This window comes from Muntiacus reevesi, chromosome 2, assembly GCF_963930625.1.
Source record: "Muntiacus reevesi chromosome 2, mMunRee1.1, whole genome shotgun sequence".
NCBI lineage: Eukaryota > Metazoa > Chordata > Mammalia > Artiodactyla > Cervidae > Muntiacus > Muntiacus reevesi.
In genome coordinates, this window is record NC_089250.1 from 174,698,740 (window position 1) to 174,714,747 (window position 16,008).

Below are 16,008 nucleotides of genomic sequence, written 5' to 3' on the forward strand. Positions count from 1 at the left end.
TTGAACCCAGGTTTCCCACATTGCAGGCAGATTCTTTACCAGCTGAGCCACCAGGAAAGAGGAGGATCTCAAATCAATAACATGATTAACAATAACATGATAATAACAATACATCTTAAGAAACTAGAAAAGAGCGAGCAAATTGAGTTCAAAGTTAGAAGGAAGAAAGAAATAAAGACTAGAACAGAGATAAATGACACAGAAAACAGAAAAACAGTAAGAAAATTAACAAAACCAAAAGCTGGTTATTTGAAAAGATCAACAAAATCAACAAATCTTTGGCTGAAATGACTAATATGTTTCAATATAGATAAAAATCAGCTACATTTCTAAACAACAGCAATGAAAAATCTGAATAAAAAAGGAATTTAACAAAATCAGTCCATTTACAAGAGCATCAAAGAGAACAAACTACTTAGGTTTTAATTTACCCAGGGAGGTAAAAGATTTGTATACTGAAAACTGCAAAAGATTGCTGAAAGAAATTAAAGAAAAACTAAATAAATGGGGAGATATACCATGTTCATGGATAGGAAGACTTAAAATGGTTAAGACGTCAGAGGAGTTGAAACCACCTTGGAAAAGAACAAATTGGGAAAATTCATACTTCCTGATTTCCAAGCTTGACAGAAAGATACAGTAATCAGAAAATATAGGACTTCATGGTGACAACATCATGGAGGAATTTCACTTCTGAGAGAAAGACACTGGTCTCAAAAGATTAAAATTGTAGGACTCCATTTATAGGACATTACTGAGAAAGAAACGAAACTGGGGGGAAGAGAGCAGATCAGAGGCTGCAGCAGGACCGCAGGTGTGCGGGGGCGATCATCAGCTGACAGCAGGAGGGGGCTCTGAAGTGACGGCGTGAGTTTGTGCTCTGATTAAGGGGCAAGTAATTAAAATGCCTGGGACTGTACACCAAGAAAAAGACAATTTGGAAAGACTGATGCTGACACTGAAGCTCCAACACTTTGGCCACCTGAGGAGAAGAGCCAACTCACTGGAAAAGACCCTGATGCTGAGAAAGAATGAGGACAGGAGGAGAAGGTGGTGACAGAGGACGAGATGGCTGGATGGCATCACAGACTCGACGGACAAGAGTTTGAGCAAACTCCAGGAGACAGTGAAGGACGGGGAAGCCTGGCGTGTTGCAGTTCATGGGTTGCAAAGAGTCGGACACAGTTAAGCAACAACAGCTATATAACAATTCTAGAAGTCAAAGGTAACAAGCCTCCTGGTATACGTTCTGTAGCTTATCGTGATGGTGATTACAAGCAGGGGCACATATCTGTCAAGTGTGACTGTGGTGTCTGGTGGGGTGGGTGGGTGGAAGAGGAGTGTTTGAGCACTGACATTCTTCAGATCTGGAGGAACATGGTGATAAGCAAAAGCAGACGGGCTTTCACTTCACTCACTGTTTTCATGCGTGCATGCTCAGTCATGTCCGTCTACACGACTCCATGGACTGTAGCCCATCAGGCTCCTCTGTCTGTGGGACTTTTCCAGGCAAGATACTGGAGTGGGTTGCCATTCCCATCTCCAGGGGATCTTCCGGACTCAGGGATCGAACCCATGTCTCCTGCATTGGCTGGAGGGCTCTTCACCACTGAGCAACCTGGGAAGTCCAATCACTGCTTTAACCTTCTCCAAGGCAACATGCTGTCTGAGATCTGCTCTCTGGGGGACAACTCCCACGGCCCCACCCTCGGTGCCCCACAACACTGGGCATTAGAAGGACACATCCTGTTGTATGTGGAGTATGCCCCGATGACACAGGCATTTAAAATCCCTCAGGGCTGGCACTGAATGGGAAGCTTGGGGTGCAGAGTCTGACCCACAGGAAGCACTGGGTGAACGTCAGCTGTTTTGGCGCAGAGATTACGACAGCTCTGATGGGGGCGGGGAGGGTGTCCTAGTTTCACAGCCATAGCGCATTGGAATCCTACATGCAAGCATCATCGGATGCCTGGGACCCAGAAAACACGCATGTGTGTATGTAAAAACATGGGCAACGGTTCATGCAGATACATTCATCATAGCTTGTTCTCAGCAGCTGAAAACATGAAATAATTCAAGTTCCAAAAGGGGAGCAGTCAACTGTAGCATGAGACAAACTAAGGGTTAATATTTACACGAAGACTGCAAAGACACAGAGAAGTGTTACAAGACAAAGTGGAGGGTCGGGGTTTAAATGATGCCGGTCTCACTGCACACAACGGTTATGAACAGAAAAATCGCTAGAGACTTCAGCTGAAGGTGGTGGCTTCTACATTTACAATTAAGTGCAACTTCTCTCAAAGTTCCTTTAAAATGAGAGCATGGGTCTTCCTGACTTCTTGTGAGGCCTACTTCTGAATAGACAAAGAAAATAGAAGTCACAGCGTCCAAAAAACCTTAGAAGTTGGAAAACAGAAGCATAGTGGTAAATGACACAAAAGAGCTAAGCCCTGGACCAGCCGTGGACATGCCGAGAAGTTTCCACCACTAACAGCCCCGAAGGTCTCGGAAACAGCGTCACGGGGAGCTCACTTCTGAAAACAGCTTGGAGTCTCCCTCTCTCTTTCCCCTGCTTCTCAGGGAAGAACTGCAGGAGCCTGCACAAACCTAGGAGGAGGCACACGTCCTCTTCACACAGCCTCCGTCGACAGTGGCAAGCAGCACAGCCCCACGGGTGCCGCCACGCGGGCGGCCACCACCGCCAGGAGCTCACCAGCGTCCCTCTGGAGACCCCCCCACAAGCCCAGCCACCTCCTTCCGCGCTGTCTAAACAGACTGTGCAGAGCTGATGTCACCGATCCTCTCAGTGTTTGCAGTTCTCCAGAGACGACACACAGCTCTGGCAACATCCTCTGGGGGAAGCACTGCAATCATGAACGCAAGTTTTCAACGTTTGTAGGACGAGGCGGCGGGGGGGGAGGGGGGCTCCCCAGGTGGCTCGGTGGTAAAGAATCCGCCTGCCAACACTGGAGACGTGAGTTCGATCCCTGGGTCAGGAAGATCCCCTGGAAGAGGAAATGGCAACCCACTCCAGTATCCTTCTCTGGAAAATCCCATGGACAGAGGAGCCTGGAGGGCTGCAGCCCTCGGGGTCACTGAGAGTCAGACACGACTGAGTGACTCAGCACACACGCACACAAGTTGATGCAGATTATCTAGTTTGTCTTGGCTGAGGTGTGGGAGTCCTTGGTTTTTGAGGAAGTGGTCCGTCGTCCCCGAGTTGACGATTCTGTGAGCATAAACTGCTCATGACATCGCCACATCCTCTCAATGGTGGAGGATCTGTAGAGGCGTCCCCGGTCCTCCCAGGTACTGATGCTCTGGGCCTCCTCTTTTTATACTTGTCACCTTTGCTGGAGGCTCACTAATTTTCAGAGAACTGGCTTTCTGCTTCAGTAATTTTCTGTTTTTCTCCTTTCATTATATTTGCTCTTTACGAGTTCATCCTTTCTGCTTGCTTTGGGCTCCCTTTGCCCTTCTTTTTCCAAGGTCTGGAGACTGGACTATAAACCAGACATCCGTTTGCCAGGGCCGGGCACTTCTGCCCGGACCACAGACTCTCACAGGTATGTCTTCACCATCTCTTGGCTATATATCCCTCTCCTTTGAGGCGTCCTCTTTCACACCCGGGCTGTTTAACAGTGTGTTTAATCTCCAAATGCCAGGAGACTCCCCTGGGTTTCCCTGGCACTGACTTCCGGATCAAGCTCCTTCTGGACACAGAACACATGGGGGGTGAGCTGACACCCCAGGACGTGCTGTTCCGCGACTGGGTGTAGTCCATCCCGCCGTGCCTCTGCGACTGTCGACCGGGTCCTGCTCACTCCTTCCGCGTCTCTGCTGCCTTTCGCTTCAGTCCTGCTGCTCCTGCGAGCACTGTGCCGGGTCCTGACTGCACAGGTGGGTCTGCCACGCCTCCTCCCAGGCCACCATTCAGCTTCGTGAGTGGAAGTTACGCTTCTGTGCAGAGAGCCTCACGCAGGGTCCCTATTGGTCCGCCGTATTCTACCTGACATTATTCCATCGGCACAAGCCACACCTACTTTAAAAACATTCGTGCGTGCCCGGCACACCATTTCTCTTCTCTTACTTTCTATCCACCTGTGTTGTCATGGCTGAAGTGGGTCTTATAGATAAAATATAACTGGGTCGTGTTTGTATCCACGCTGCCAGTCTGTCTCCTAATTAGTGCGTTTACATTAAACCTGACTTGATTTCCTGGTGACTACATCTGCCACTTCACTCATGTTCCCTGTTCGTTCCCTCTGTCTCCCTTCTCTTGCCTTCCTGTGAGTTCCTTGGCCACTTTCTAGAATCTCATTCTGCAGCGTTTTGGATACACGGCGTTGTACACATTTCTTACTGTTGCTGGAGGCATGGAGATGCACACACGGAACGCGGCTTCCCGGCGCGGACAGACTCCCCTGCCTGCTGTCAAATCAGGGGGGCTCGAGGCTCCCACCTCGTGTGCTGAGCACCAGCATCGTGGGACACTCCAGGCTTCCACCCTAGGGGATGAGTCAGAGAAACACGAGGACACCCTGCTATCCTGACGCGTCTCCCTGTTTTTCCCCGTGCCACTGTCCTTTCCCCATGGAGGTTCCAGGCTTTCCCCTCTCATCCTGCCCCTCGTGCCCAGGAGCTTCCTCTGACGTTCATCAAGGGCAGGTCTGCTGGTGACAGATTCTCTGAGCTCTGCTTCGGCGGAGGGTGTCTTGATTTTTCTTTCATCCCTGAGGATGTTTTTGCTGGCTGACAGCTCTTTTCTCTCTGAACTTGAGAAATGTTGTGCATTTCCTCTGGCTTCCGCAGTGTCAGATGAAAAACTTGCTGCCGCTCAGATCCATGTCCCCACAGATAATAGTGTTTCTCTCCAGCTCCTTTCAAGACTTTTCCTTTGTGATTAATTTTCAGGAGGTTGATCAGCACGTGTCATGGTGCGGGTTTCTTCAGTTTTATGATGTAAGGGGTCCACTGAGCCTCTGAAATCTGTAGTTCCATGCCCTTCACCAGATCTGGGAAACTGCCAGTCATTACTTCTTAGGGTGTCTTCTCAGCATCAACGCCCTTCTCCCCTCTGGGACCCCAGCTAAGCGAGGTCCCCCTCTGTCTCCTGACCGCGGGTCCCCGAGGCTCTGCTCCTGTTTGCTCCCAGTCTGTCTCCCTGCTCTCTGCTGAGGGGTTTCTGCTGACCTGGCAGTCTACTGCGGGGCGTACCTGCTGAGTTTTCTATTTTGGTTATTGTATTTTTCTGGTGTATAATTTACATTTGGTTCTTTTTTTAAAAACATAATTTTTATTTCTTTGTTGAAATTTATTATTTGTTTAGAGAGGATGCGTAACAGTTTGCAGAAGCACTCTTACGATGCTGCTGTAAAATCCTCATCAGGCAGTTCCCCGTCTGAGTCACCGCGGCGCTGGTGTCTGTCGACGGTCTCGTCTTGTCCCAGCTCCAGGTAGGATGGGTTTTACTGCATCCTGGACACGCCAGGTACCATGCTGCAAGGCCTCACCCCCCACTGGAGACCAGACACTTATTTTCTTGAGAGAGGAGAGAGCAGGTCTCAGAGCAGGGGCACAGCAGGTGGGGGCAAAGCTGCCCCAGTCGGCAGGGCAACGCACGGCCGTGTCCATGAACGCCAACCCCGGGTCCCGCCCCAGCTCTGCACCCGGAAGCTGGCAGCCCACCTCCAGACGGGGCTCTTCCCCAAGGATGCGAGGGTTCACGGTGAAACAGCCATGGTAGACCTAGAGAAGCCGCCAGCACAGGCCCACCAGGCCCAGGCGGGACTGGGAGGGGCCGGTGCCGCCTCCTCATGAGCGGACGCCAGGGCCGCAGGGGCAGCATCAGCAGGAAGCTCCCCCAGCCTCCACGCTGACAGAGAAAGCAGCGTGACGAGAAGGGGGCATGGGCTGAAGGAGACCTCGGAAAGTCCCATCGCTGACATCAAAGGGCTAGTGAACATATCTCACACGAGGGAATGCTCAAAGAACAACAACGCTACCAAAAAACCCAAAAACCTCAGGAAATTAAGAGTCTGACAGCAGAAATAAAGTAAGAACGGGCTGATAGATTTGAGAACATTTTATAGAAAGTAAAGACAAATGACAGAAGATAGGATCAAAAGTGTTTTTATAACAGAAAGCATCCAGAAAGTTCAACATCTAAGTAACAGCTTCAGAAAGAAACAACAGAGAAAATACAAGAGGAAAAATGACCAATGAATAATTGAAGGGACTTTCCAAGAGCTGGAGGGTGTCCCAGCCCGAGACACGACAGCGTGGCTGTGACATTTCAGGACCCTGGACAGCAGACGGCCCGCGGTCCTCTGGAGAGCAGCACGGGGCAGTCCGGGACCGCGGGCCCAGAGGCTCTGCTCCGGGGGAGGCCGCCCCTCCCGCCCGCCACAGGGTCAGCGCGGGAGTGGAAGCTGGGCACAGCCTCGGCTGGGACGCCCCCTGGTTCCTGCAGCGGGGAGCCCAGGGCCCAAACATGCTGCAGGAGCTGTGCTCACGGGGGAGTCTGCAGGCAGGCAGAGGAGGCCTGCTGATCGGTGAGTGGGCTTCCTCCCGACGGAGCGGCCCTGGTCAGGAGGGGCATGGGGCCGCAAAGGCCTCCTGGATCAGACGCGAGGCTCCCACAGTGGCCCCCCTCCAGACCGAGCCCTCAGCCTGGGGGCACCGGGGTCTGGGGCAGCCCCACCCTCGCCGCGGTTCACAGACCAGGCCCAGGCCCGCGGGGACGGGTTCTGCTTCTGCCTGGGCCGTGGGTGGTGGCCGTGTGGCTGCGTCCCTCTGCAGCTGTGCCCTCCTCTGAGGCAGGGCCTGTCTCACCAACGGTGCCGCAAGGGTACTCAAGACCACGCGCAGGGGGCTCAGCGGGGATCCGCTCACAGCAGAGCCCCAGCGGCCTGGAAGGGCGTGGGCGGGTCCCAGGGCACAGCCGTCCTGGGAGGGGACGTCTCCAGGGTCAGGGTCCCCCAGCCCTGAGGCAGGGGGCTGCTCCCGCTGGAATGGGCCTGGGGCTGGGTGGGCGGGGCCCGGAGGGCAGTGAGGGTCCTGGGGGGGTCTGGGGACGAGCCGGCCCCCACACAGATGCCTGTTCTCGGGAGGATGAGCCTGTCCAGCCCTTGAAGCACAGAGAGCGCCTGGGGTTTGCCAGAGCCAACCGCGACGGCAGGGAGCAAGAGCCCAGCTCTGTTCCAGCCGAGGGGCCCCTGAGCTGCTGCCACTCAAGTCTTTACTCGAGTTCCATGCAGCTTTCTTCAGTAACAGAGGCGTGCTTCAAAATGTCACACGTGCACACTTGCTGCGTCACACGTGTTGCATGTATCATGTATGTTTCACACACGTGTGATCTACCCGCAGCGTCTCTCCCTGCATGAGTGACACAGCGTGGCCGAGCCCACCCTGCCCCAGCCCGCCAGGCTCGCAGGGCGGGGAGGACTAGAGGGGAAGCTGCCGGGGTTCACTCAGAGCGAGCCCTCCCGAGCACCGGGGCGGACGGTGGTGGTGGGCTTCCCGGCCCCTGTCCTCCAGCCAAGCAGTTTCCCGGGAAAGCCAGGAAGCCCTCAGCCACGTGGAGGACGCTGACCCCGTGGTCACGGCTGTGAGATGCTGGGGGCAGAGGGCACAGGCTCCTGAAGAGTGAGCGGGTCGGGGGCTCCCAGGGACCCTCACCCCCACAGCCTGGAGGAAGGACATACGGGCCCAGCGGGCAGTGGCCAGCCCCTCCCATCAGCCCACCCACTGCTCCTGGGAACACGGCCAAGCCTCCCCAGAGCTGCCCCGCCGGCCAGCGAGCACATCCTCAGGAGCACCCCCAGTCCCGCGGGGGCACCCCCACCGCACTGCCCACCGCCTGTCATCACACACGCGCGCCCACGGGTGAAGCAGAGTCAGGTCCCCGCAGACAGCACCATGCCGGGCTCGGGGCAGGAGGAGCCGCTGAGGAACAGCCAACCCGGTGCGGGGGCGGAGAGCGGACACTTGTGACGACAACACGGTGGGGGTGGGCACAGAGGAGCCAGGGGCAGGGCAGGGCAGGACGTACCTGAGCGAGCTCACCTCCTCCCTGGAGAACAGGAAGCTCTGCTCAGCTGGGCCCGCCTGCGACTTCAGTATCTTCAGCTCCATCTCCAGCTGTGAGGAGACACGGGCAAGAGGTCAGCCTGGACCACGGGAGACACGGGCGAGAGGTCAGCCTGGACCATGGGAGACACGGGTGAGAGATCAGCCTGGACCATGGGAGACACGGGTGAGAGATCAGCCTGGACCACGGGAGACATGGGCGAGAGGTCAGCCTGGACCGTGGGCCCCAGGAGCCCGGGGGTGCAGCCACTTCCCTGTGGGAGGCAGGTGAGGAGACCCTCCTCGCTGGGCTCCCGTCTGCCGCCAAGCCTCCTGCAAACAGAGCTTCGGTGTTTTAGTTCTTGTCTCCACAACAGCCATGGAGGGAGACACAGTCACATGGGCACGTTGACAGGAAATGTCAGATTCTGGGGCAAGGGGACCCAGCAGCTGGAAAGAACGTATTCCAGCACTGCAGCACTTTGATCGGTTCTAATAGTCCTGATCCATTATTTATTTTGGACGTCAGAGTCCTCTACAGGATGTCAAGTTGCACAGACCATCTGGAAGGCAACGAGGAAGTGAGCTGCCATAACACGTGGAGTTGGGGTGGGGGGGGGCATGACGAGGCTGGAGAAGAGCAGGGAGGACACCCAGCCTCGGACCCGAGGGGGACAGGGACGGGGCAGGTGGTCCCGTGGGGCGGGGCAGACCCCAGCTGTGGGCAGCGCGCTCGGCCCTAGCTGCCCTGGGCTCCGAGGGCCCCGATGGGACATGGCAGGTGGAAGGACAGGCCAGGTGGCCGGCCGCGGGCGCAGGACCACTGTCCCCACGCTGGCTTCCAGCCATCCCCCAGCCCACCCTCAGGGCCTGCCATCCCCGCCCCCAGCCAACCCTGTCCCCGCGCGCGGGTCACTGACACTCAGCTTGGCTGTTCCTGGACCGCTGCCCCACCCAGGACTCCTGCTGGTCTGGCTGTCCTGACGCCCAGGGAGGACCTTAACCCCGGTGAGTTCCCCTCCGAGCCCCCGAGGGAACAGGGGAAGCCAGGAAGTTTCCTCGTGGGGTCCACACCAACCGCAGGCTCCGGCTGGGAGTGGGGCGGCGTCGCCGAGGCGGGGTCTGTGGCCAGGCTGACGCCTGAACCGAGCCCTCCAGGCCAGTCCTACGAGGGAGTCCTTGGGCGACCTGACTGGAGAGATTCCTGGGCCCCAGACACTCAGTCTTGTTACTCCCCGACTGGCCGTCAGGTCCCTGGAAGAGACCCCGCCCCTAAATGGGCCAGCGGGACTGGGAGACCTGAGCCTGCCCGCCGGAGCGCAGACCAAGCCAAGCACCCTGGGGACCAGCTCCCAGAACAGCCTCGCGGAGCTGAGTTACACGCGGGCCCACAGCCAACTCCTCCGCCTCTCCCGGCGCTGAAGGACACGGCCCAGTGCCCGCCGCGCTAGCTGCACCCCCCGGAGGTGGCAGGGGCCCTCAGCATGGCCCCTTTGTCAGGGTGATGGCCCGATTCACTAACCGGCATCAATGATGCCCGCGCCACGTGGCGTCACGAGCAGATCAGAACCCGCTCGTGTTCAGGACCAGTGGCATCCACGTGTCCAGAGACCTCTGCTCGGAAGCTGGGGCTTGGACAAAGCTCCTCCTGGGAACCAAGCTGTCCATGTGCTGCTGACCCTGAGTGCCCAGTCCCTCCTCTCTGATGCCATCCGCACCTCCTACCTGGTGGCTGGTGGTGGTCACCCAGGAGCCCCCCTCCTCACTGTCTCCACCTTCACGGTCATGATCAAACACACTGGCAGACACAAACTTCCCTGGATCAGGGTTAGGGTTAGGGTTCCCCTGGGGGAACGTGGGCCCAGCAGTCAATCCGAATTGGTCCCTGTTCCGTGCAGGCGGGGGCTGATCTGACAGCAGGGCACGGTGGTGGTCTCTCCTGGAGACCCACAGCCCTGTGCCAGGCCCTGCCGGAGGCCCACACACCTCGTCCTGGAACCCACGGGCACTCTGCAGCCTCTGGAATCACACTCAGACGGGTGAAGTGGAGAAGCCTCTCTCCAGCTTTGCCCTGATCCTCACCCAGCCCGCAGTCCCCAGGCTCGGCTCACGCGTTTACCAGCTAAGAGGCTGATGTTCTTCCCTTCCTTAAAATGTATTTGCTGTTTATAAAAGCAGAACATTTCCTACATGTTGTTCTGTATGTTAATTTTTTTCACTCAGTACATCTGGAGGCATTTGCAGATCTGCACACAGAGAGCGCCCAGTTCGCCGTCATGGGTCCGGGAACCGCCCCCGACGGCCAACCTCCTGCCGACCACCATCTGACCTGCTTCCTGTCCGGCGGCTCAGACACGCTGGTCCCCTGGGCACAAGCCGACCTGCAGGCCGAGTCCCAGAGCTGCATGTCTGCCTGCAGTCCCGTCTGATGTCATCACCGCACAACGCATGGTGGAGTCAGCCGGCTCACAGGCTGCAGTGACCGCAAGTGTTCACTGCAGGGCGCCCAGCCCGGGGTGAGCGAGGAGCTCGGGCTGCTCATGCTAAAGGCTCCGAGCCCCTGGCGGCTTTCAGGGAGGGCTTTTTAAGGACAAGATCGGGGCGAGGACTGTGGGTGTCTGAGCCCACATCAACCTTCAACCTTCTGGATCCAACTGGCCTTGGGCCCACATGCGGGAGGCCAGCACCTAGTGAACGTCTGAGCTGGCAGGGGTCTTGGTCTGCAGACAATGAAGCACATGGGCCAGGAAGCTACCTACTGCCCCAAGGAGGAACTGAAGGCCCTGGACGTCCTGCTAGAGCTAAACTCATCACTGCTCTGTCCTGTTTGACTGTTTCCTTCCATTTCTGCGTTTTCTTGCTTTTCTGATTAAACGTGCTCTTTGGCACTGGAGGACAGCCTGGGAGGTAACGGTTTCTCACAGACGAGAGGCCACACGGGTCCTGCCGGGCTTCAGGGTGAGACCCAGCCGGCCTCGCAAGGGCAAAGAAAGGCTCCTCACCCCCCAGAGGCGCGCGCGGCTTCCTGTCTGTAACCAGGTCAACTTCGGACATCCAGTCGACAAGAATCCTCGGGCCCTCCCTCTCCTGCCTCACCCACCCCATATTTTAAAAAGTACCCAAACAACCTATTCTCAGAACCTGGGGCTCGGGGAGGGTGAAGCCGCACGTCCAGGGCCCGGCCGTGGGCGGAGCCGGCTTGTCCGTCAGGACCCGCGGCTCCTGCGTCCTCCAACCTCTTCCTGCTGCTGGAGTAGGAGGATTTTCTTCATCGTCTGACTCGTCTCTGTAGACACAGGCTCCGTCAACTTTCTGTGCGTTGGCTCTGCCGCCCGCCCCCTCGCGGGGTCTCAGGTGGGCTGCGGGGCCTGCTCCTCCCCAGCACCGGTCCCGCGTGTCTTCCTGCCCAACAGTGACAGCTGCGAGCTCCAGAAGACCAAGGTACGGTTCTAACACCCGACGCTGCTGCCCGCATTCTGGCTTCGGTGGGACTAATCTAGCATCTTCCTATTTACAGCATGTCGGTTTCCGCTTGAAATGAATACACTCGTGCTGAGAAATTACCCCGTTATGTTATTAGGGGATCTTAAGACTGACTGTTGGACTTTGTCAAGCGGGTTTTTAGGAAATACAGAGCAGACGTCCTGTGAGCTGACAGCCCAGGGTCGGAGCGGCAGCCTGGCCTGGAGGAGCTCTGAGCACATCCCGTCCCGACGCGTGTGGATGCGCGCGGCACCTCCGAGCACCTGCACACGTCCCGTGACACACGTGGATGCACGCGGCACCTCCGAACGTCCCGTCCCAACATGCGTGGACACACGCGGCACAGATGGGCCCCTGCGGAGTTGGTGTCCATACAACCCAAGCTTCCCTCCCCTGTGCCCAGGCAGCCTGAGCGGTGTGGATGGCGCTGGACCTGCAGCGGGACTTCCCTGGGACTCACACTCGGATGCTGCTCCATCTCTTCCTTTTTGCTGGCGGGGTGACAGAGGTGGCTGGTTTTTTTACAAGTCGGTAGTAACTGGTCTGTTTGAAATTTCTCTTCTGGAGTCAGTATTCATAGGTTATATTTTCATAGAAAATGATTCATCTCATTCAGGTTTTCACTTTTAAACAGAGTTGCGACATAATTCCTACCTTTTTACATAACTCACGGAGGCCTCGTGATTGTCTCCAGGGTTCTCTCTAACGCGTGTTTTCAGCGGTCCTCACCGCGGAGGGGAAGCCTGTGTGCGGGGCAGTGCCCGCCCTGTGAGGGTGCACCCCCACGACTCTGCGCAACGGCACATGGGGAGCCTCGTCCAGGGCGGACCGGAGCCTTCGGGGCCCGGGACAAGCTCTCCTCTCCTGCCCCCGCCCGGCCAGCAACTCCAAGCGAACGACTCTTATTTCTTCGTTCGGGTGGTGATGCTTTCTATTAATTTTTTACTAGGATTGTGAATAATTAATATGTTTTACTAGTTTGTTTTCAAAGCACAGGCATTTGGATTTATTTGTTATTTCTACCATTTTTCACTTTCTCATTAACTTCTGCTTTGATCTTTACAAATTCCTACTTCTCCTTTACTAAGGTTAATTCTGTCTTCCTTTTCCAAGTTCTTGGATTGGGTGTTTAATCCATACATATTCACTCTTTCTTGTTCAATAACATAAATATTTAAACCTGTGATTTTTTTCTTCTCAGCGCTGGTCTGGCTGTTTCCCACAGGCTCTGAAAGGAAGAGTTCCCATTAAGACTGTTTTCTCAATTTTATGACCCAAGAATGAGAGTGAGTCTCTTGTTCTATTACTTTTTTTCTTTCAAGAATTAGGTGCTATTTCTTTTTTTGGTTGTGCTCTTAAATTCATATTTCATCACAGTGTGATCAGAGAAAAGCTATTTGTTCTACTGGAATTTTTTTAAGTTTTAAAAAGTTTTATTTTTTATTTTTGTCTGTGCCTGGTCTCCACTGCCGTGTGCCAGCTTCCTCTGGTCGCGGTGCATGCGGGCTCCTCACTGCGGAGGCCCCACTCGTCGCGGGGTACGCGCCCCAGGGAGCAAGGGCTCAGCAGCTGTGGCTTTGGGCTCGAGCTCCACGGTCTGTGAGCTCGCCCCAGGCCAGGATGGGACCCGTGTGCCCTGCAACGCAGGGCGGTTCTCAACCAGGGGACCGCCAGGGGAGCCCGTGCTACCCGAGGGCGCCGGGTCTCGCAAGCCAGCGTCACCTGGCGGTCTGGTGAAACCACCAGGGCTGGACTCGCCCTCTCGCTCAGCTCCATCCTGAGGAAGACCCCGGGGACAGCATCTGCTAAGCCCCCAGGCTGGCCGAGGCGACGGCCTTCCTGCTGCTCAGGACGCCCGCCACAGCGGCCCTCCAGCCAACTCCGCCCCCTCTGCAGCAGGGCCGGGTCACAGGCGGCTCCAGGGGAGGTCAGAGTGGGCATGCCGGGAGAGGTTCTGACAGAGGAGGGCCAGCAGGCAGTGGACCCGGGGAGCCAAGGCACAGAGTGCAAAAACCCGAACGCAGGAAACGGGCAAGGGACCCTCAGTTCTGGTCTCAGTCACTGGTAGTCAAGTCTCTGCTGGGGGCGACTCTAAAGCAACACACTGCCCAGTACCTTCTGGAACGGGGTCCTGGCGCTCTAGGGACGTCGGGGGAGAGCAGGGTCAGGACAGACCTTTCTGGAAGGACCTGGGGAGGGACAGGGCCCCAGACTGCCGGGCTGTCTGGCAGGGACTGCCTGCAACTCCAGCTCCAAGCTGGTCCCTGGAGACCCGCCCGCGCCTTGCCCCGGGCTCCAGCCAGGGACAGGGAGCGGGCCGCTGAGGGCACAGAGTCTGTTTCTCTCCACCTGACCCAGCGTCGCCCCGAGGCCCAGAGCCTGGGGGCGGCCCTGCCCTCCGCACCTCCTCCCACCAGAGCCGGAGAGGGTGATTCTGTCACAGATCGAGGGCCTGGGCGGGACTGAGCCTCCCCAGGAAAAAACACTGACCCGCGGGCAGCAATGCGCAGGATCCCAGCGAGGTGGGCCCTGAGGGCGGCCCAGCACAAGGTCTGGGAGCATCCAGGACGCAGCAGAAGCCAGAGCGTGGGGAGGTCGGGAGACCAGAGCTCACGGGGTGCGCGGGGGGCAGGGAGGAGTGGCACCTGAGGACCCAGCAAACCGACCGGCCCCCAGGGCTGAGGACGGACATGAGGAGGACGGGAGAGACCAGACCTGCTCCCAGCGGCCAGGCTGGCATCTCCGGGTCCGCGGGCGCCGGGCAGGCACTCAGCAGGCATTAACTCCCCAGCAGAACGCTGCCCGCCCTGGGCCCACTGGCGACACGACCCCTCCCTCTCCACGAGGAGACTGGACGCTAATGGTCCTCAAGGCGAGCTTGTTAGTACAGCACGACCTTTAGACAGAGCCGTGAACGTCAGTTTAATTTGCTGGGCCGGTACCCAACCCCACAACACGCTTTCCCTCCCCCAAAAGCAAGTCTAACTAGCGTGGCCACTGGTGACACCAGCGTGAGGGGTCACACACGTCTCAGCACAGGAGCCCGGCCTCTGTCCAGCCCCACAGACGGTCACGACGGGGCTGAGGGCCTGGGTTTCCAGAGCTGCCCACCCAGGACCCTCATCGCAGAGGTCCAGGCCATTGCCTTCTCCCCCGGAGCCCCACCAGGCAGGGCCCCAGGCCTCCTGGAGACGAGAGGACACTGAGACCAGAGGGGACCCCGGCTGAAGGGCCTGTTCAGCCTGGACCCTTCGAGCACCCAGCAAGGTCTCGGGGGGCGGTGGCAGTGGTGCTGTGTCCTGGGAGGGCCTGGAATGGCCCCCTTGTCGATTCCACCTCAGCCTGAGGGCCACGCCAGGTGCAACAGGCCACAGGCGGTCACCACCGGCTCAGCCAGGTGCTGACTTGAGCTCGGACACACCGTCGCCTTGGATAAAAAGAAGCCCCGCTGGAGAACGTGTAAGGCTGCATTTTGCCCTGGAAGGCCATTTCTTGAGTGGGCACATGTGCTGAGAGCGCTCACAACACCGAGGTGCAGGGTGCCGCCGGCTCCCAGGGAAGTCCGTCCGCCGGCTGGAGTCCAACGGGAGGCCCGCCCGAAACCTGGAGAGCGAGCGCCAGGCCCCACCTGGGGCAGGAGACGGGAGGACAGCTACGAAAGTGCAGAGGAAGGATCCACGGTCACGCTGTGTCTGCTGTGGGAGCCACGCAGGCCCCGTGAGCGCGGCCCCCCTGTGCCCGTGCAGAGAAGGGGGCGCTCCGCCAGGCCCGGCCAGCGGGACCCCGGCCCTCTGCCCGCTGTCACAGCCTGGCTCTCAGAGATGCGGGGCCCTCGCACGGCCACATGGTCAGTCACTGTCTGCCTCCACCTACATGAGCCTAAGCGGCGTGGGCCTTCAAACATGGACTCACGCCTCCAGGCCAGGCCCTGAGAAAGCAGCGTTTCCCAGCGGGCGCTGAGGCTCGGGGCAGGGGCCAGGGCTGGGGAGGTCTGCTCCTCACGGCCTCCGTGGTCACCTCCGGGCCCAACCGACACGCCCGCCTAGGACAGACGTTTTCCAGTCACAGCAGGACAGATCCAGAACGTGAAATGACTCACCACCAGTCAGAACCAGGAGGTGCTTTTAATAATGATTTACGGAAAGGCAGCTGGCCCCGCTGGAGGACTGTGATAAGGCCGGATGTTTGGGTGGGGGGGCGCACGCGGGTGGTGCTGCTAATGGTGAACAATGGAGGCTCACCCCGCTCCCGGTGACTCACTGGCCTGAGCACCACGGTCGACAGTGACGCAGCGTCAGCACGATCTGTGGGGCTGGGCGCCGCCTGGCAGGGCTACGAACCATCTCCCACCATCCGTGTGATCTGTGCTCGAGCCCCGGGGCTCAGCGAGCACCGCTGGTCTCCCGTGCAGGGGAAGCCCCGGAGGCCCGCGAGCCCCTGCAACCTGCCTGGCTG

General features: G+C 57.8%; 1 protein-coding gene across 3 annotated transcripts in view; it reads right to left on the reverse strand.

The window, feature by feature from the left end:
• MAD1L1 (mitotic arrest deficient 1 like 1) overlaps positions 1-16,008 on the reverse strand; it is a 232,553-nt gene that overhangs the window by 68,596 nt on the left and 147,949 nt on the right. For all 3 annotated transcript variants that reach the window (XM_065923683.1, XM_065923682.1, XM_065923681.1), the window contains one exon: positions 8,054-8,142. In XM_065923683.1, the coding sequence (XP_065779755.1) occupies positions 8,054-8,142 (89 nt within the window). The remainder of the gene's footprint in view (positions 1-8,053; positions 8,143-16,008) is intronic.